We start from the raw sequence: 19,450 nt of genomic DNA, 5'->3' as shown, positions 1-19,450 counted from the left end.
TAAGAAATGCTAAACGAATGTGGACCCATCAGCAACGAATCAGTTGCTAGCGGTAAGTTATCCCTTCATGTGCTGACACACCCCCTCAGCAAAATGGCTGTGGGCAATTTGCTGCACCATTTCATCTGACGTCCTTAGGCATTGATTTCACCTTCCAATAGCTGTCCAATATCTTCCATCCCCAGCTGCCTGACAAATTCGGCATGCCTCTGGCGAGGCAATAGCTTCGTGAGGCCGTCTGCTGCCATATCCGACGTTTTGACCCACTGCACCGGTATGCGTTTGGCTTGAACCTCCTGCCGCAACCAGTGCTGGTGGATGTCAATGTGTCGGAGCTTCGTGCGCAGTTGAGGTGATTCGGCCGTCAACAGGTTGATAGTCTGCTGGTTATCACATTGCAGGACGATAGGGTGACCAGGAACGAACATAATAGCCGCGAACAGACGATTCCACATGCATAGAGACTTGCCAGCGTCTGACATTGCCAGCAATTCCGCCTCAGTGGTGCTCGTTGTCACAGTCTTCTGCTTCGTGGCCTTCCAATCCACCGGTCCTCCGAATATTAAACTGATGTAGCCCGATGAGCTCTTCCGATCGTGGTTGTCCCCATACGATGCGTCGCTGAAGAACTGCACGGTCTGCTGTAGCGAATCAGGAAGCTTTCGATAGCAGATGGCTCTCGTCCGTGTGTGATACAGGTAAGCGATAACCAGGTTGATTCCGTTGACGTGTTCAGGGGAAGGGTTCGACAGGAACTGAGCGAGATGTGAGGTGGCCTTCGCTGCGTCTGGCCGGGTAATCGTGGTGGCATACTGTGCGGAACCGACCTTGGCTGAGAATTCATGCCTTCGCTCGTCGGTAGCCGTTCCACTATAAGGTTGAAGGTTAGCTATGCTGACAGGAGGGACTTCAAGCTGTCTTTCAGTGGTTAAATGATATTTGGTAGCCATCGTGGCGATATAGGCATCTTGACATAGCCATAATTTGCCCTGTTGACGATCTCTCACGATGCGGATGCCCAAGAACCACTGCGCTTCGCCCATCGAGCGAAGCTCCCAGGTCTGGTTGAGGCTTTTGGCCACATTCGCAGCCTCTTGACGCATTGAAGGATGGTTGAAGATGAGGATATCGTCAACGTAAAAGATGATGATGATGCCATCTGTGGTGAACAGGCAAATATCCTCATGAACAACGTTGAAGCCCAACGCTGTCAGAACTCTTGACGCTTCCTGCTGCCAGAGCCTCGGTGATTTCCGTAGGCCGTATAGGGCTCTCAAGAGCTTCCAGCACCTCAGTCTTCGTCCCGGAGGGTAAAGGCCAGGAGGCAGTTCCACATACACTTCCTCATCAATCTGGCTGTTGAGAAATGCATTGACAGCGTCGTATTGAGCGGTGTCGAGGTCAAAGGCTGCTGCGAGAGCGAAGATAGCCCTGGCAGTTCGCACGGCCAGCGTCGCTGAATATTTCTCATCCGTTAACATCTTCTGAAGGTCTCCCCTCACGCATATCCTCGCTTTGTATTTGATCAACAGGCCGTCGCTGTCGAATTTGTATGTAAACACCCATGTCAACGGCAAGACCTGAATGCCCTTGTCTGTCGGCCGGTTGACTTCTTCATAGGTGCCCTTTCTCTCTAGTGTTTTGACTTCCTGCGAAGCTGCTTCGACGAAGCCATCTCTGTGCGGGTGACGCATCATCTCTGCCCAGTTCTTTGGCTCTGGTGGCAGGTCGTCCCGGTGAGGGCGTTAGTAGGTCTGTGGCGAGCTCATCTCTGCAGAAAACGCTAACAGAATGCCTTCATGATAGTCCTCTGGATCGTTTACCGATGCGAAATAAGCCCTCCTGCGCTTACGTTTACCCTCGATGATGTTGCTTTCCGAGAGCGATGCGCTGATGTCATTCGGTGCAAGAGATCCATACTCACGGTATCCTGACGGTGGTGGATCTGATGCTTCTGGTGATTCTGATGCCTGTCTGAGCTCTCCGAGAAGCTGCTTATTAGGCCCTCCCACCCCCTCAGCTTCGAGGCGGTTTGAGGTTTCTGGTATTGCTGGAGATGTTGAGAGTGGCAATGGCTCTATTGGAAAGCTTCCTGGGACTGTTGATGACCTCTCTGGCACTGTCGCCGGAGTTGACTGGCGAGAGGGAGTCGGCGACGGTGTCATCATCGCTGGAACCAGGGAATTTGATGCGGATTCTTTCGTAGAGCTCTGCTCTTCTTCTCTCCTTTCTTCTTGCCGTTGTGGCCTTTCTGTGTGCCTTTCTGGTGTCGTAAGGGTCATCTCGAGGCCCTCATCGACGGTAACAGGCATCTCTGTGGCGTTGTGTCCCACCGTCCATGGCATCGTCTCGAGGATGTCGGCTGGCGGTGGTCTCTCTGTTTCCTTCGGGCTGAATCGTGCGTTCTCATCGAATTCGACGTCTCTGACTGCTCTAACAGCATCAAGGTGTGGAAACCACACCTTCCAGATATTCGATGCAACATAACCGACCAAATACCCTATCTCTGCGCGTGGCGCCATCTTGTCTTTCTGGGGAATCCCTTGACGGCGCACGTACGCTCTGCAGCCATAAACCCGGAGATGTGCTAGGTTAAGACGCAGTTCATTCTGTTGGTGATGAGGTTTCCGAATAGCTTCAATCCATGGGATGATCTCTTGGCCGTCTGGTAGTGTTGTGGGCGTTCTGTTGATCAAATAGACCGCTGTATTCACTGCTTCTGGCCAAAGATTCTTCGGTAAGCCTGCATCGATGATGAGAGCTCTGGCGATGATGATAATAACACCTCCTGCTCTCTCGATGAAGCCGTTCTGTTTAGGTGTTCCGACGACGCTGAATTCCATCAAGATACCCTCCCTGGCGCAGTACAGGCGGAAGGTATAGCCTAGGGTCTGTTCGTTGTCGCTCTTGAAGACCTTGATATCCATACCAAGCTGATTTCGACAGATGGCAATGAAGCTGATGATGGCATCGACACATCCACTCTTTTTCTCGTGGGTCTGGGCCATATGGAGGCGAATACCCTCGATAAACAGGTGAGAGACCCATTTGTGACCGTTGTAAGCTTCCTCTAGCTGCAACAGGTCAAAATGAAGCTTTCCAAACTTGCCGTGGATCTTTGCTCTTGCTGCTGACCTCCGAGAGATCTGCTTCTTTGCCTTCGCTTGCTGACAGACTGCACATCGTTCAGGGTTACATTGAGCGTCATCCTTGAATTCTCCCCTGATAACCATGCCGTCAACCATCTTTGCGAGTGCCTCAACACGTCGGTCATAGATATGGCTAAGCCTGCGATGCCACATCTGCGGTGATGCAACGGATACCAGTGGTTTCTGAGAGGTCTTGAGTGTGGAAAAGGCTACTGGAGGGCCATTCGCTGCTGGGACAGGCCTATTATCCTGGTGATGCTCCAGAAGATAGAGCCCAAACTTCCTGACGCATACCGCTATTGGCTTGTCATCCCTGGTGATGGCTGGGAAGCGGCTATTGAAGAAGAAGCCGTTCTTCGCGATCTCTGACACTGACAGGATATTGGTTTTGAAGCCTGGGATATACTACACATCTGGTAAGGTTGCCCATAAGATCTTGCCAGTAGGGTCTTCAACGATAATTTTGGCAGTTCCCTTGCCCTGAGCAGCCACTTTACCACTACCGAGTGTGACCATACGGCGTTCTTCCTTCAGACCTCCCACGAAACGATCCAGACGGTTACAAATGTGGATATTGGCTCCCGAGTCAATGATCCAGCTGTTTTCGAGTGGATGGGATAGGGCGGCGTTACACACGGCTGGGGTAATATCGAGGGTGAAGGAACATATTGGGTCGTCTTCAGAGAAGAAGTTCATCGTTTCGGTCGGCATATCACCAAAGCCATCATCTCCATCGGTGATAGCCAGCTGAGCTGTCTGACCGACTATCTTAGATGAGGATGAGGCTCCGGGGCTCATCAGCTTAGCTATTTCTTGCTGATCAGCGAGGCTCAGCTTCTTGATGCCGTCCTCGACCTTCTTGCGAGTGGCCTCATATTGCTTCCAGCCCGGCGGCCTCTTAGCCACGTTGATGTGAAAGCAGTCCTTCCATTGATGTCTTGGGTTGCCGCACACGCAGCGTTGCTTCTTCTGATTCGAGGACTGCCCTTGCTCAGGCTGTTGATGGCCGTACAGCGTCGCTGCGAAGGCCACAGCGCCTGTTAGGCCTTTCTTGCTGTAATCCTGAGTGTCCCGGTGAGTCCGATACTCCGAGAGAACGTCCTGGAACTTCAGCTTCTCCCCACCGTCCAGTTTAGCCTTATACTGATTAATGAAGAAGTTGTCTTGGCTAGGGATAACCTGGAGGAAGTCTCTGATGGCGAAGGCGTCCCCAGGGTGTTCGGTAACGCAGGAACAGCGCCAGACATCAGGCACTTTCGCTGCATACGCTTCATCATACAGGTTTGACCAGTCCGTCAGCCATTTAGCCATCGACACCGAGGCCTTGCTGAATGGAGTGGTTGCTTGCTGCTTCCATGCGTTTCTGAGGTGTTGCACCCTGGTAGCCCCCTTTGGCTTGAATTCCTGGGCTAATTTCATCAACTTCTCCCTCGCAGTTTTCCTATCGGCCAGCAAGCTTTGCTTCTCAGGATGGGTCATCACCAAGACGTGAGAGTTCATATCGGCTAGGCTCTTGTGGATAGCATGGCAAAACGCTCTCTCCTTTTCGAACAGGGCAACAAGGCGGGTGTATCTGGTGTAGTCGGCATCATCCAGCTCCATCGCATTGGTTACACCAGCTTTGACCTCGTCTGGTCGGGGAAAGGTGTCTCTTGGCTCAACGGGTGGCTTCCTGATATCTTCATCTTTGACATCAGGGTCGAGATATCCCCACACCTTCAGGGCTGTCGCGGCTGACTCGATATGGCTGATCCAGACTCGCCACTGAGCCTCCGACCGGAGCCGTTGGTCGTAGGGGTTTCCGTGTAACGCTTGAGTCATCTCGAAAGACGTCATTTTCGCATACAAATCAGGCTGTTTTGCAGGGTCTTCGAGCGGGACCTGCAGTCCTTCGGTGTTGGTTGAACCACCGCTGGGTGGCTATACAGGGCTGATTCAGGAAGCTCACGTTGACAGAAAGATCCAGGCGAATTGATGCGTGTCTTTCTTGGTGATATCAACGGGCTATCGGGCTCATAACTGTCACAGCAAGCTGATACTGTATAGCCTAGTATGCAGAGAGACGAATGACATCAAGCGGAATCAATTGGGATGCATAAGATTGATTGATTCAACAGAAAAACAGGGGGCAACAGCCCTGCTAAAATAGCCCCTGAGACACACCGCTATTCGCTGTGTCTCCGTTACTCAGCTACAGCAAGGCTCTCTTTGCTGTCCCGTAGACTAATTACATAAGAAATGCTAAACGAATGTGGACCCATCAGCAACGAATCAGTTGCTAGCGGTAAGTTATCCCTTCATGTGCTGACAGATAGGTTTAATCTTCGGAAGACGAGTACATTTTCCGCACCTCGATAAATTCTGTGTGTGCCTCTCAGTGATATGAAGCTCTTGTCCGGCCCTGCATCTCACTGGCAGTTCAGCAATATCATCACCAAGCCATAGCGGTTGTTCAGCGCATACTACAAAACTGACGAGGCCATTCGCACCAATGGCCATGAAATCCCAAGGATTCAAGCGGCAGCCGCCTCCGCAATCTTACGCAGCTGTCTCATTCCCAGCTCCTCACGTCATGCTGGTTGTGTTCAATCGGCCCCAGGCACTCAACGCAATGACCAGTGCCGCACAATACGACCTCGAGTCACTCTTCTCCTGGTACGACAGCGAGCCATCGCTCCGCTGCGCCATCGTCACCGGCGCTGGCCGCGCCTTTTGCGCTGGCATGGATCTGAAGGAGTGGAACCAGTCTACCGCTCGGCGCGTGAATGGAGAACACGCCGGTCAACAGATGATGCCTCGCTCTGGGTTTGGTGCGCTTTCCCGACGACACGGCAAAAAGCCTGTTATTGCAGCAGTCAATGGGCTTGCCTTCGGTGGGGGAATGGAGATTGTCTCTAATTTGGACCTTGTAGTTGCTGCTAAGAGCGCGCGCTTTGCGCTCCCTGAGGCTAAGCGGGGTGTTGTTGCAATGGCGGGCTCTCTTCCAAGGCTTGCACGCACCATTGGACGTCCGAGAGCAACAGAGTTGGCACTCACGGGGAAGACAATTACTGCCGCGGAGGCGAAGGAGTGGGGATTGATTAATGCTGTGACAGAGGATGGTCCGTCTGATGGTGATGTGCTAGACAGGCCAGTTGTGAAATCTGCATTAGAGTATGCCGCGAGTATCATCGAAAACAGCCCCGACAGCGTGATTATCAGCCGAGCAGGTATCCTAAGTGGGTGGGAAGATGGAAGTGCTGAAAATGGAGCTCGCCTATTGAGTGAGAACTGGGAGCCTGCATTGAACGAGGGTGAGAATCTGCGAGAAGGTCTACAGGCTTTTGCTGAAAAGAGAGCACCGAAATGGGTTGACAGCAAGCTGTAATTGTTTTGAATCGAACATGGTGCAGTAGCTATTTAATAGCTACTTGATATAGGACAATTATTGCTCCATATCCATCCAATCACTTTTGTCCTACCGTTGATTCAGCATAATTAAGGCTCACCTCATTTTAGCGCTTGAAACGAGCAAATGATGATCTTTGGGTTTCCAGAAAATACGAGTCTCAAATAGCTTGTGGTTGCGACGCTGATAACGCGCCCAGCACGGCAAAATTTCCAGAGCCTGGAGCTCTCGATGCAGTCAGTACAATGGCATCGGCGATGTAAGAGAGCCCATTGCATTGTAAGACCAATTCTCTGTCAGTATTACAGGCTCAGATAGAGATCTGCACCACTACCATCTGCAACTGAGCTTCCCGATCATACTAGATCCTCTTTCTATGCAGAAAAATTACAATCTGACCTGCAGACATAATGGAGCGCTCACTCATGCACCTGATCTTCAAAAATCACTGCACATATTGCGCGCCGAATAAATCAGAATTTCAGTCCGGGTAAGCGTTAACCGGATACGCGTTCTGAAGCCCCAGCTATCAAAGGCCCTTATCAGATCGTCCAAATCTCCAACAAAGTCGCCAAGGGAAGGGGGGCGTATGCGGTAAGTAAGCCAGCATATACCGCATGTTCGGCTCTTGGCATGGAGTGATTATTTTCTATCTCAAGTTCGCCTGTTGAGTTTCGCCAAGGAGTCTTTCTTCAACTTGGCTTTCCTCTCGGGCAGCCGAGAACATGCCGATCAAAAGGTATTGAACTTGTCTCAAACGGATACTGACAAAGTAATGATCATCGTCACTTCTGTCGAAGTAGTTAGTACGCCGCGTTGTCCGTGGAAGTGGTAAGGTCCACTACACGAACATTCTGGACAACGTAATTCAAACGACAGGAATACCGAAACGGAGACATGCTTGTGGTAATACGGTCACAATTAGACTTAGCGCGTACAAGCTTATACCAGCCCCACCGCTCATCTTGGCGAGGTGCGATCGGCACGTGTACCAAACTTCTTCACCAAATCACGATCGCAGGTTTCCAATTTTGGTTCAGGTGGGTGAGCCGTACACGGTATGGCGTCGACCTGGGCATCTGCTCCGAAGCCACCTTTCTGTATCCGTTCGAAGTATCTTTTCTCGTTACAAAGCTGAATTCGCGTTTGTGGCGCCCGGGTTCAGACCGCTGAACCGTGGGCCGCAAGCTTCGAGTTATCTGATCATCCGTGCTCGGAGGACTAAGGAAAAATCCCCGCTTATTATCAAGCTCATCTTGGAGCTTCATATCTCAGCGCTAAGCCCTTCCGCCGATCAGCACCTTCCTCCTTCCTCATGCTGTTATAGTAGTCCGATGGAAGTCTCGCTGGCCATGCGTTAAGCTTGATGAGCATGTATTATGTAGAGATCCGACTTGGTTTAGCGCGGAACTGGGATTCTCCATTCCCTAAGTAAGAGAAGATCAAGCCGGATATATAAGGTATCCATTGTAAATGATATATAAAGTGGGCTCACTGTATCTATATATTTCTATTCCGGGACACCAAATGGTCGCCCTACATGTGTTGCTTTCTAGTAAGATAAGCCGCAGGGGGCTGCTGCGTCGCCTCGTCACCTCTCTCAGATGGAACCCAAGAACAGGCTAAGGGAGCTCCAAGAGAGTTTCTGAAGCTAGTCAATGATGTGTCCGAGGTTTTCATACTCAATCTGAGCGCTTTCGATGAACCTAATATACCACGCTCCCTGAGCTTGACCAGGTTGATGTGCTTTCTAGGACCGGAGTGACATAAAATTGAATTTTCGCAGGCTTTTCTCACTCTTTCGGTCTTCAGGGATATAGCTTATACCATAGAGGAATACTACAGAGGTCTGGGCATGATTATATGGAGGTCCATAATTCCTAGACAACCGCTTTTCTGGTAGGTGTATATTCCTCGAAACAATTAGTAGGTGATTTCCCGGGGCTCTAGCTTCCCTTGGCTTCCCTAGCTTGCCTACTAGGCAAGACCAAATTCTCGACACTTTCTACAGGCCAATTCTCAAATCTGCATGCATACTAATTTAGGCACAGTCGGCCCCAGCTTGCTAGTCGCCAGCGTCCATAATTTTGCAAGTATCAGATCCTGCTTGAGTACCTGCTCAACCTTAGAAGTACCCGCGTCGAAATCGCACGGTATCTTTCCCTTATTCCTTCTCCGGTGGCAAAATATCAGGACTAGGCCCAGCTGGAACTACCAATTGGTCATTGCCAGTCTTTCTACCAAGCGCAGCGCAATACCCAAATTTGTACTACAGTCCGTTAGCTCCTGGCCATTCAACTCGATTTGGGGACATTGCTCTTACAATGCCAAAGTAGGTCGTCTTATTAAACGCTCCTCGAGTGAGCTCTGACTCGTCATAGTAGAGTGTGCGATACCAGTGGTCAATTCGAGGATAGTCATGTCTGATCATCTTCAGGTTGCATTTGAAGATTAGATAATACGCCACGTCAAAGCGGGCAATAGTCGTGTATAGGCGAATATCAGCCTCGGTGATATGTTCCCCAAAGAGGAATGGCTGGTGCGCAGAGTGACCCAGATGAGCTTCGACGCGATCCAGCGCCTCAAACAATGGATAGAGATTCTCCTCGTATGCAGCCTGCGTAGTGGCAAATCCTGTCTTGTAAACGCCGTTGTTGATCAAAGGGTACACCCACGCGTTCATCTCGTCAATCTCACCCCGCAGGTTCTTCGGATAGAATCCACCTCCGGGCTGATTCACCTCGCGCAGGGCCTCGGGTAAGAACTCGTCAAACTCGGAGTACATCATGCGAATCACCTCGCTGCTCTCGTTATTGACGATCGTCTTTTTCTTCTTATCCCACAGCGTGGGCACCGTATATCGTCCTTCGTACATCGGGTCTGCTTTCAAGTACAGCTCTTTGAGGTATGTGAATCCGTATAGCGGATCCTTGTCGTCGGATCCATTACGCCCAGAGAAGAACCATCCGTTCGGCCCGAGCTCCGGGTCTAGCACTGCCATCTGGATGACATCTTGTAGACCTTTCAGAGTGCGTACGAGATTGGCACGATGCGCCCAGGGGCAGCCGTAGTTGATGTATAGCACGTAGCGGTCCTTTTCGGCGGGGAATTCGGCTGATGGATCACGCGAGATCCAGGAGCGGAAGGACGAGTCTTTGCGCCGAAAGTGGCCGTCAGAATCGGCATGTTTGTAGATTTTCGTGTTCTGTGAAAGTAAGTTGATTGATCAAACCTTCTGCAAGAGGCAGAGTCTCTGATAGCACTCACTTGGTCAGTCATGGTTGCGTCGATGATCTCATAGAAGTTTGTCGGAAATTAGAGATCAGCGCCGAGCTTTCAAAAAGAGATTCCGGGAGAAGTGGAAGCAGGATATGTCTGGGACTCAGTTCCGACGAAAACAATTATAAAAGTATCAATAATAGCTCCTACTTGCTTGCGACTGCATTCAATGTAGTTCCAAGCTAAGTTCCGTCGGCTGTCGGGGAGCTGACAAATGCGGCACCGACTTACTGCGTTATCGCATAATCAAGTCACAAGGACCCGCAGATTCCTCAAACAGCGAAGAATTGCGGCTATACATGAAGTATTCTACCGGCTGCGATACAAACTCACGGCCGTTCCTCAATGCCGAACCGCCGAGCCACTTCGATAAACCCCCCTGTATTCAGATCCACCCACATATCCACAAACCCTTCCTTCTTGGCCTGCGCCACCTGCTCGGGCGACCGTGCCTCCTCCTTCTCCCGCTCTACATAGACAGTCTGGAACCCGCAGCTCTTGGCCGCTTCCAAGTCATTGAGATGCGCGGCAACCAAGACACACTGCGACGGGTCAAGCCCCAGTAGCTTAGCCGCACCCAGATATACCTTCGGCGAAGGCTTGTACGCGCCGAAGTTCTCGGAGCTGACCAGGTGGGCAAAGGGCAGGGATCCATGCTCCTTGAGATCCTGCAGCAGCGAGACATTGCCATTCGACAGGGTCGATGTGGTGAATCGGCTGTTCAGCAGACCGAGCCCGCGCGCACTGTCCGGCCATGGATCCAGCCGGTGCCAGGCGAGCGTCAGCTCCCACAGCTCGTCATCGCTGAACAAGTCCCGAATCCCCCGCTGCCGAAGAAGATCTTGCAGTGCGGTATGATGGTGCTGATCAACCGATATGAAGGGCTTGGATGCATCAAAAGTGCGGGTGAACACGCCGTAAGACCGCCGCCAATCTTCGGCGACCCCGAGCCAGTCCGACTCGTCGAGCGCTGATGCGCGCTGGCGCACGTCGGTTGGGATATCCCTGTGTGGATCGCGCAGGACTTGCTGAGCGATGGTGGTCAGCGCGCTGGTCACGCAGGATCGCCATTCGACGACTGTGCCGAACGTGTCGAAAAATAAAGCCTGCGGAGTGTCTGGCATGGCGGGGAGATGGGTTGGATCGGCGAGCTGGAGGGTCGTCCCGGGGCTTCCCCGCAATATAGTCGCGTTCGGAATTTCGAGGCCGTCCCCGCGTTGTTGAGATCTGGCGGAGGCTGTTCAAAACACAGCTAGGATCGAATGAATTGATACTCCCATGCAGGACGTGGTTTGCATTGAAAGGTCCATATGGCGAAACGCCGCTGAGTCATGGGCGACCATTTCCCCGCGTCCATCAGGCTGATAGTTTTGCCTGCCGGGCCGAGGCGAGAAAGTCGGATTGACTCACATGGCATGGGTGATACATCGAAAAGTATATAGTATTATCAGTACGGGAGGCTGAGACGTGTACCGAATAGGGCGTCATCCTGGCTCGTGGGATAGACCTGTGTAAGAAAGTGTAAGAAAGGAGTAGGTGATGTAACCGGGGCTACGTTGAATCTGTTGGGAGTCGACTCGCCTGACAGGAGTGCGAGTGTCAATTGAGTACTGTTGGGTACTCTATGATTACCTACAGTCGTGACCTTTCATGCTAGGCATCGAAGAATGCGACGGAGTTGGCGACTACCAGGCATTCCTCCCCTGCCTTCTCCTGCTCTCTTCTCATCAAACTTCCATTCAACACTCTCCCCATCCCCTCCACTCCCCATATCTGCAAAAGCTAGGATTCAGTCACTGCTAGTCGCATTAGCAATGGAACTAGCACCGGAACCACACCGGCCATAAGGAGGGATCATCTCCGTGAACAATTTGCGACCTCGACCCACGGGGGCCGTGAGGGGCGCAACCGAGATACGGGCCGTTGACAGGTCGATTGGCAGCGGCGACTCGTCATTCGGTCCCATGCAGAGTCAATCCGCGAGTTTCTTTTCTTGACAGGAGCCCTAGTGCGGTGCTAAAGCTAAGCACGACCACTAAGAATTTATTGCCAATAAACTCCCAAGCGGCGTGGCTGATTGGCTACTGTTGAATCCTTTTTTTTTTTTTTTTTTTTGAGCCGCGCTCAACATCTGCGACTGCGGCTGTGCGACCGGCAGTGGTGTCCAGGTCGGGGAATGCGCCCGAGCAAAGGTGCAATGTTGCAGCTAGGAAGTGCACCAACTCCTCCGTACGTACGGAGTGCTACTGCATGGGCATAGCACCCAGAACGCTTGCTAGACCGCGCCTGTGGATGACCTCAGCATGCGTCCCGGACTTTGGTCCAGGGGCAGGGCAAATCAACAGTGCAAAAGTTCGGCTCCTATTCGGGTGGAACTGTCGAGCTCTGGTGGTGGAGACCTCGGATGGAGCTCGCGGACCGGCCACTCCGTTCTCGTCCCCCCTTTGGATAGTGCTGGAACGGGCGCCTTGCGGACCCTCCGCCGGGAAAAACGGCAGCAAGAAGATATGGAGGTATAAACGTACGAAGTCTGGGGCATCAGAGCACGTCCAGACATCCAAGGAGATCGGATGCAGCGTGATGGACCTGAAACACGGTGTCAGGCCACGGGCCATGGGCTCCCAGTGAACGAAATTACCTACGACGATCAGCGCAGGCGAACTTTACGCTAGGGCGGACTGGCCAACGCCCGAACAGGGGAACGGTTACTTCCAAACGCGCTAGCCAGTCCTTCTTATCCGCTTCGAGGACGCTGGCCAATATATTCGATTCATCTATGGAGTGAGTGCTCTACGATGGCGCTGTCGTGTCTCTCATTGGCCCTGGTCATGGCGCACGGTAGGCATGACCACCGCCGTGGGTTATAGCCACCTCGAAATTCACCGAAGGCGCAGTCACCGACAAAGAACGCGGAGGAAATTAGGGGAGGGGGGGAGCGGGCCAGGTCTTGTCCATCCGGAAAGGCTTCGAGCTGCACAGCCGGACGCGTTGTTTGGGACCCATCGCCAGGCCAAGTGGAACCCTGAATCCGGGTTTTCGTCACGAACACCTTCCCCATGCTGGAGTCCGGACGATCTCACAGCAAATTGGAAAGCTATCTCGACTCTTTTCCTATTCGAGGACGCCCCGTCGTATGCCGAGATTACGGCGACGCCTCTCTCGTTTTCCAAAATAGCTTTTTTTTTGCTTTTCTTTCTTTTGTACGTATCCTTGTGTCCGGGGGTTTCGTATCTTCCTTTCTTTTGCTGCTATCTTTCTAGAAGACCCGCCAACTACGGTACGCCCGGGGTTTCGCATGCTTTCCATGGTAGACGGCCGACAGGGTTTCAAGCTGTCAGACTGCATTGCCAATCGCCATTGTGAACGGACCTGCTGCGGCGGTTGTGCACACATGGTTTCTGATGCTCCGGAGCTCGAAAATTGGGGCCATGCTGTGATGAGTTAGTGTCTTAGGTGGCAGCTCACAGCGGAGCAAGCTTGCATCTGGGCTAATCGGGTTTCGCTGTCTAGCTTCCCCATGCCCCCCCCCTAAAAACCCTAACAAACACCCCTGGACCTCTGTTTTTTCGGCCAAAAAAAAAGGCGCGTTTCGCAGCCGGGTCCCGACATCTGCGCAAGGCTGATCTACGCAGAAGTCTGAAGTCACATCTACGTCCAATCGACCGAGTCGGCATCGAGTCGGCGTCTCAGATCGTTGCCTCGTTCGTAATTCGAGTGGCAGATCGCGACCCTCCAGAACGGACCCGGTCAGGACTTGCGCCTGTGCTCCCTCTGGGTGGTCCCCATACGTACATCTGTCCGCCGGTCTCGAGCGATCGCGATCGGCCTTTCTCGAAGCCCGCTCACGCCGCTCTACCCCCCAATATCCCAATACCCCCATTCCAATCTCCCAGGGGGCCGGTTGACATCTGATCCATCTGCATCCCTCCGCCACCTCTCTGCCCGATCCAACCCCCCGATTTTCGACATCCTGTATTGCTTCCCTGTAAGTAGACCAAGGGGACCTCCGTGCATATGAACACCGGCTGTACTGGGCTCCCCTCGCGCTCAGGGTGTGCATCCGCATACGCGCTGCAACGACGTGGCTGACTGATTGTTCCACCGCAGCCAACGTTGAATTGCATTGTTTCCTTTCGAGCGGTTTGTCGGCGAACGAAAGAAAAAACCACCCTTGCGCAAGACGCGGCTTCTCCCAGCGAAACGACGCGGCACGATACCCCTGAGACACGAGACAATTTTCTTCTGGTACGCATGATTGAATTACGGTAGACGGTCGATTGAATGGGACACGACCGTGTCGTGCTCTGGTCAGCACAGGGAAACGAACATACCCAGGTGATGGTTTGACACTTCCGTTGCACGCGCAATACGAGATGACAACGGATTTACAACCCCCGGTTGCCCCCATGGCTCAACCTTCTTCGGCACCGTCGACATCCCGAGCTCGCTCCAAGACGAGATCGAGGTCGAGGCCGGCTCGACGGCGTCGAGACTCGTCCCCCGCGCCGCCCTCCTCCCCGCCAGGTCTGCCGACGCCGGCATTCTCACCCGACGGACATAGCGATCTAGACGACGAGATCATGGAGGGGGATACACTCTCACCATTCGACCCCCGCAGAATCACGCCCACCCTCCATGCGTCGCTTGTTTCTGAGATCCTCAACCTCCGCCGGGAGGTGGAGAGCAAAACAAAAGCAATCGATTCCTTGGAACAGAGTTTGGATGAATCGAGGACGGAAAGCGAGACGCTGAGCGAGAACCTGTCCCAGGCTACCCGAGAGGCGCGCTCCCTGAAGCATCAGATCCAGTTGCTGGAGGGCGGGACGTCGTCGGCGATGACGGAGCTGGCCCGCGAGCGGGACGAAGCAGTCGAGAACATCAATGATGCCCGTAGGAAGCTCGAGCAAATTCAGAAACGAGCTCGCAGCCGCGAAGACGCGGTCGAGCGGACGCAGATGCTGTGGGATCGCGATCGCGAGACGTGGGACAATGAGCGACGGAATCTGGAACGCAAAGTCCACGTAGTGGAGGGCCGTTTGAAAACGGTCTTGAGTGAGGTCGCAGCGGCGCAGGAAGCTGGCACGCTTACCTCGCAGCATAGCGAGAATGACGAAATCGCCAAGCATAAGGCGAAAGGCAGCGACACGGCCAGTGTCGCTTCGAGCAGCCAGGGCCGTCGGCGCACGAGTATGACCAGCGTGACGACGGATGAGGACGACAATGATGCCGAGTATCACAATGTTCGATATTCAGTCATGAGCATGGCCCCCGGCAAGGGCGATTCGGGTTTGAATTTGGCCCAGGAATTGGCATTTGATGAAGAGGAAGAGTTTGTCGTGTCGGATGATGATGAAACACCCGCCTCTCCGGGAGCGCTTCCTGAAGAAAGGCCGATGTCTGTCCATTCGACGGCATCTCATACGATTGCTTCAAAGGCGAGGAAAATCCTGGGTCTTTCGATGCAAAGCAACGGGTCTCCTACGGCTGCTGAGTTCCGTGCCATCGATATGGTCAGCCCGGCAAAAGTAGAAAGACCACGTGTGGATTATCGCGACACCGGTATCCAGTACTCCCCTCCGTCGTCGCCCGAGGTGAAGGCTGTGGCAGAAGAAGCCGAGCCCATACCTGCAGTAATCGCGACACTAAACGCCCAAGCCGATATTGACGAAGAACTGCCTGAGATGAGGGACTCGTCGACGCTGACTATCAAGGTCGAAATGGTGTCCAGCTCTTGCCAGACTATCGGCGAACTGCCCAGTCCCCCGTGGACACCCAAGGTGCCCGAGTCGCCTGTTCAGAAGCCAACCGAAGCAGCCGCAAAGCCAGTGCAAATGGCATCAGCCTCGACACAGACGGAGTCCATCCCCGAGCCTGAGCCATCGGAGGCTGAGAAGGCTATCCTGTCGCCCAACGTCATTCCCTCGCAGAAGATGGATATTCCGATGATTGCTATACACCCGCCGGGCTCAGAACCAGCTTCGCCTCGCAATAGTGTCGTTCTCCCGCCGCAGACCAAGAATGTGTCTGTTCAAGCCAATTTCAGGTCCGTCGTCGAAGGACGGTCGGTCGCGATCCAGACTGAGGAGATCCGCATCGATCAGCGTCCTGTCAAACTCCCGGCCAGCCTCTTGCCCTCCGCCATTCCAGATCTACCAACCCGATCCGAAATCAAAGAGCCAGTTTATCAGCCATACCGCCCACCTGTACCTCCTCCGCGTTCTTCTAAACGAGAGCAGCGGCCCTTAACTGCTGAGCGACCTGCAAAGCCACCCCGTGCACTGGCTTCAGATCCTGTGCAGGCCTATCCGGGCAATAACGACAACGGTCCACTCTCGGATGATCTGGTGTCATCTGGTCTCCGACGGCCATTCCGCTCCAGCAGTCTCTTTGCTGGGTTCGAACAGCTGAGTGACGACGAAGATCCTGCCGCAGAGGAGCGTGATATTTTCACCGACGATGAGCTCCTGAACCGTCCGTTTGCTTCATACACTCTCCGTCGTGGCAAGATGGTCAATGCGAAGTCCAGGTCCAGTCTCGACGAGATGCCTCTTCCTGAAATCGACGAGCATCTGTCTGATCCCGAGTCTCGACGCTCTGACGTTGGCCGTGGTACTCGTGCCGCCACCTATCGATCAAATGCAAGTATCGCTTCCTCCGGCAGCCGCCCGCCGGTCATGCGCAAGATGGCCATGATTTCCAGCGGCGCGGCAGCACACCAGAAGACCCGTGCCCGCAGCCCCAGTGAGCCCAGCCTCGACAGCGGCAGCGCAGGATCCAGTATCGCCCCGCCCTTCCCTGTGCCGATCCGCCTCAGCTCTCGAAAGATCCCACTGACTGGCAGCGACGGACCTCCAAGCCCAACTCGCTCAGCCGGTCGACAATTCTCCGACCGCGGAGGCCGTGCAACCATTGTGAGACGACCAACCCTGCGCAGGGTACGTTCCGCAGCAGCTATGTCCAACTCCGACCTCCCGGAGCGCCCAGAAACCCGCTCTTCCCCAGCTCGATCAGCTTCCTCTTTCGCCCTAGATAGCCCCTCCTACCCCCCGCCGCCTATGCCCTTTGATGATATCACAGCTCCGCGTGACCAGCGAAGCGGCCAGAAAAGGGTCTCGCACCGCGCCGCGCCATCCATGACCTGGGACCATGAGCGGAATGACTCGACTGGCGGCGTGCAGCCGACCAGTGTCGTGGACGCCATTGCGCAAACCATGGTCGGCGAGTGGATGTTCAAGTACGTCCGCCGCCGCAAGTCCTTCGGCATGGGCGAGTCCAAGGATCACTGGGAGGGGAAGAACCCCGACGAGGTATCAGCCAACATCACCAACAGTGGTGTCCGGCATAAGCGATGGGTCTGGCTTGCGCCGTACGAGGGTGCTATTATGTGGAGTAGCAAGCAGCCGACCAGCGGCCTTGCCCTTCTGGGTAAGAGTGGCCGCAAGTGTAAGTCGCCGTTGATTATCATTTTCGATATCCCCAACGCCATCATGCTCATCCATATTTCTAGTCACCATCCAATCCGTCCTAGACGTGAAAGACGACAATCCAATACCGAAGGGCGCCGGCACCTCACCCCCTTTCCATCGCTCTATCCTAGTCCTGACACCACAGCGTGCTCTCAAATTCACCGCGCTCACCATCGAACGCCACTACGTCTGGCTCACGGCCCTCTCCTTCCTCAGTCATTCCTCCACGGGCCTGCAAGACCTCGCTGCTCTCCCCCCTGCTCCGCAAGAAGAGGCCTCCTACCCATCCCAAGCCACGCTCCGCCGCAATCCTATCCGCGATTCCATCCGCGTTGCAAAGGGCAGGCCACGCCCCATACCAAAAGGCAAACACTCGTTGCCCAGCGCTCCAGTCCCGGAGCTTCCTCCCACCCATCTAGACAACATGGCCGCCGACGCGCCGCACGTGCCCCGCTTCTCAAGCCACAACACGCACACCCGCAAGCGTAGCAACACCGCGCCGCGCCCGCCTGCCCTGCACGCTATCCGCAGCTTCTCGAGCCAGGGCACCATGCCCTCCGTCCACAGCGGGACGACCGGCTCCTCGGAACCCTATTTCTCGCCCGTCCCGCCGCCCGCCTTGCCAACGGGTGTTGGCAGCGGCCGCAGCAGCATTAGTCGGATGTCTGAGGCGAGCGGGCGCACGACGAATACCGCTGCTAGCAACATGTTTGATGTTGGCACCGTGCGCATGGAGGCGTTCATTGATCACCATGCCGAGCAGATTAATCGGCCTCGTGCGATGCCGGCCGCGCGCTCGCGACATGCGCGCAAGGCGTCTAGTCAGTGGAGTCAGTATGATGCGCCGTCTATTGATGAAAGCGAGCTTTCATTTCGGTCGGATCCGTTCCGTGGGTTCTAGGGTCGGCTGGCCTTTTCCTGGCTCCTTTTTCCCAGCTTTCCTTTTCATCCTTTTCTCCTTTTCTCTCCTCTTCTCATTCAGTTCGATTGCTATTCTCTCTCTTCTGGGGCGCCGGTTCTTGATCGCCATCTTGACTGACACATTTGACATTTCTTACATGTGCAGCTCATGTATATGTTTTATTTTTCTATGTCTTGATATTGACACTGACACCCATTCTGACCTACATACCTAACATTTCTATTTTCCCCTTCCCTTCCCTTCCCTTCCCTTCTCTTTTCTTTTCTTTTCTTTTTTGCCTTGAATATCTCTTGTTCAATTGATTTTGAACTTTCTTTTTGCTTTGATCATGTTGATACCATTGTGCGAAAGGATACCAATTCGAAGTAGCGATGGATTATGGGGGCGTTGGAGTTGATCAATATTTCTTTCTCTTCATTATTTTACACATTTTACCACCATCTCATATGAGGCCATTATGGCAAATAGTATGCACTCCCTTCTCAGTACCAATATCAGACACCCTAAATGTAGAAAGTAAAGATGCAGAAAGTAGGTCGTATAAAGCGGGTATAAACACATCTTCTCGATACTCCAATTCTAGGTAGACGTATCCAGAAACACCAACATCGACATCAATATCGATCACCCACCAAAGTCCCAGTCCCATCTCACAGTGTGGGCTGGCATGACATGACATGCCCACCAGTCCGCCAGCCCCCGACCTGATCGCCCCTCCGCTTTGTATGTTCCGAGGCTCAATCACGCTCGACAGCACGGGATGAGGAGTCGGCCGTTTATCGCTCTTCCCTTTCCATTTCTATAGTCAGAATCTCACAGCTTTGCAGCTTCCTTGACATCGCCGATCTTCAGCTTCGGCGCGTACTTCTTCAGCACGGACTCGTTGTGGTACTGTCGTGGATCCGGAGTTAGCCCACGCCAGGCATATGATTATCATGACCATATAGGGGGATGAGGGGGGAAAGAGGATAGATAGCGGGTTCAGGCCCAGTCTTCTTTAGCACTCACCTTCCAGAACTGCTTGGACGCATCCTTGCCGGCTACGCGCTTCAGGATCTTCGCGCCGCCGGGGTGCTCGTCGACGAACTTGGTGACGTCGTAGACGGCCGTGTCGACGATGATGTACATGCCCTTGTCCGGGCTGTTGTGTGCGGCGACGTCGGCGGGGGTGAAGGACTGCGACATGGTGGATATGTGCGGGGATGCAGAGTGTTGCGGGAAACGAGAAGGGATCCGACGGGGTGAG

General features: G+C 53.7%; 5 protein-coding genes across 5 annotated transcripts; 2 read left to right on the top strand and 3 right to left on the bottom strand.

The window, feature by feature from the left end:
- Nucleotides 1–5,640: 5,640 nt before the first annotated feature.
- N7482_010269 (enoyl-CoA hydratase/isomerase family protein) lies at nucleotides 5,641–6,516 on the top strand (the record flags this gene model as incomplete). The annotated part of the gene is made up of 1 exon (XM_056692393.1): nucleotides 5,641–6,516. One exon carries the CDS (start codon nucleotides 5,641–5,643, stop codon nucleotides 6,514–6,516), a length of 876 nt encoding a protein of 291 aa, XP_056538350.1.
- A 2,185-nt stretch (nucleotides 6,517–8,701) lies between these two features.
- On the bottom strand, nucleotides 8,702–9,816 carry N7482_010268 (glutathione S-transferase family protein; the record flags this gene model as incomplete). Its single annotated transcript, XM_056692392.1, has 3 exons — nucleotides 8,702–8,806; nucleotides 8,861–9,742; nucleotides 9,805–9,816. 3 exons carry the CDS (start codon nucleotides 9,814–9,816, stop codon nucleotides 8,702–8,704), a joined length of 999 nt encoding a protein of 332 aa, XP_056538349.1.
- Nucleotides 9,817–10,145: 329 nt separating this feature from the next.
- On the bottom strand, nucleotides 10,146–10,940 carry N7482_010267 (haloacid dehalogenase, type II; the record flags this gene model as incomplete). Its single annotated transcript, XM_056692391.1, has 1 exon — nucleotides 10,146–10,940. One exon carries the CDS (start codon nucleotides 10,938–10,940, stop codon nucleotides 10,146–10,148), a length of 795 nt encoding a protein of 264 aa, XP_056538348.1.
- Nucleotides 10,941–14,189: 3,249 nt separating this feature from the next.
- N7482_010266 (putative nuclear migration protein) lies at nucleotides 14,190–18,183 on the top strand (the record flags this gene model as incomplete). The annotated part of the gene is made up of 2 exons (XM_056692390.1): nucleotides 14,190–17,259; nucleotides 17,324–18,183. The coding sequence occupies 2 exons, from the start codon at nucleotides 14,190–14,192 to the stop codon at nucleotides 18,181–18,183; spliced, it is 3,930 nt and encodes a 1,309-aa protein (XP_056538347.1).
- An 834-nt stretch (nucleotides 18,184–19,017) lies between these two features.
- N7482_010265 (cytochrome b5-like heme/steroid binding domain-containing protein) lies at nucleotides 19,018–19,389 on the bottom strand (the record flags this gene model as incomplete). The annotated part of the gene is made up of 2 exons (XM_056692389.1): nucleotides 19,018–19,095; nucleotides 19,213–19,389. The coding sequence occupies 2 exons, from the start codon at nucleotides 19,387–19,389 to the stop codon at nucleotides 19,018–19,020; spliced, it is 255 nt and encodes an 84-aa protein (XP_056538346.1).
- Nucleotides 19,390–19,450: the final 61 nt, after the last annotated feature.

This window comes from Penicillium canariense, assembly GCF_028826845.1.
Source record: "Penicillium canariense strain IBT 26290 chromosome Unknown utg000008l_segment0_segment0, whole genome shotgun sequence".
In the NCBI taxonomy this organism is placed as follows: Eukaryota; Fungi; Ascomycota; class Eurotiomycetes; order Eurotiales; family Aspergillaceae; genus Penicillium; species Penicillium canariense.
This window is presented reverse-complemented; position numbering and strand designations above follow the sequence as displayed.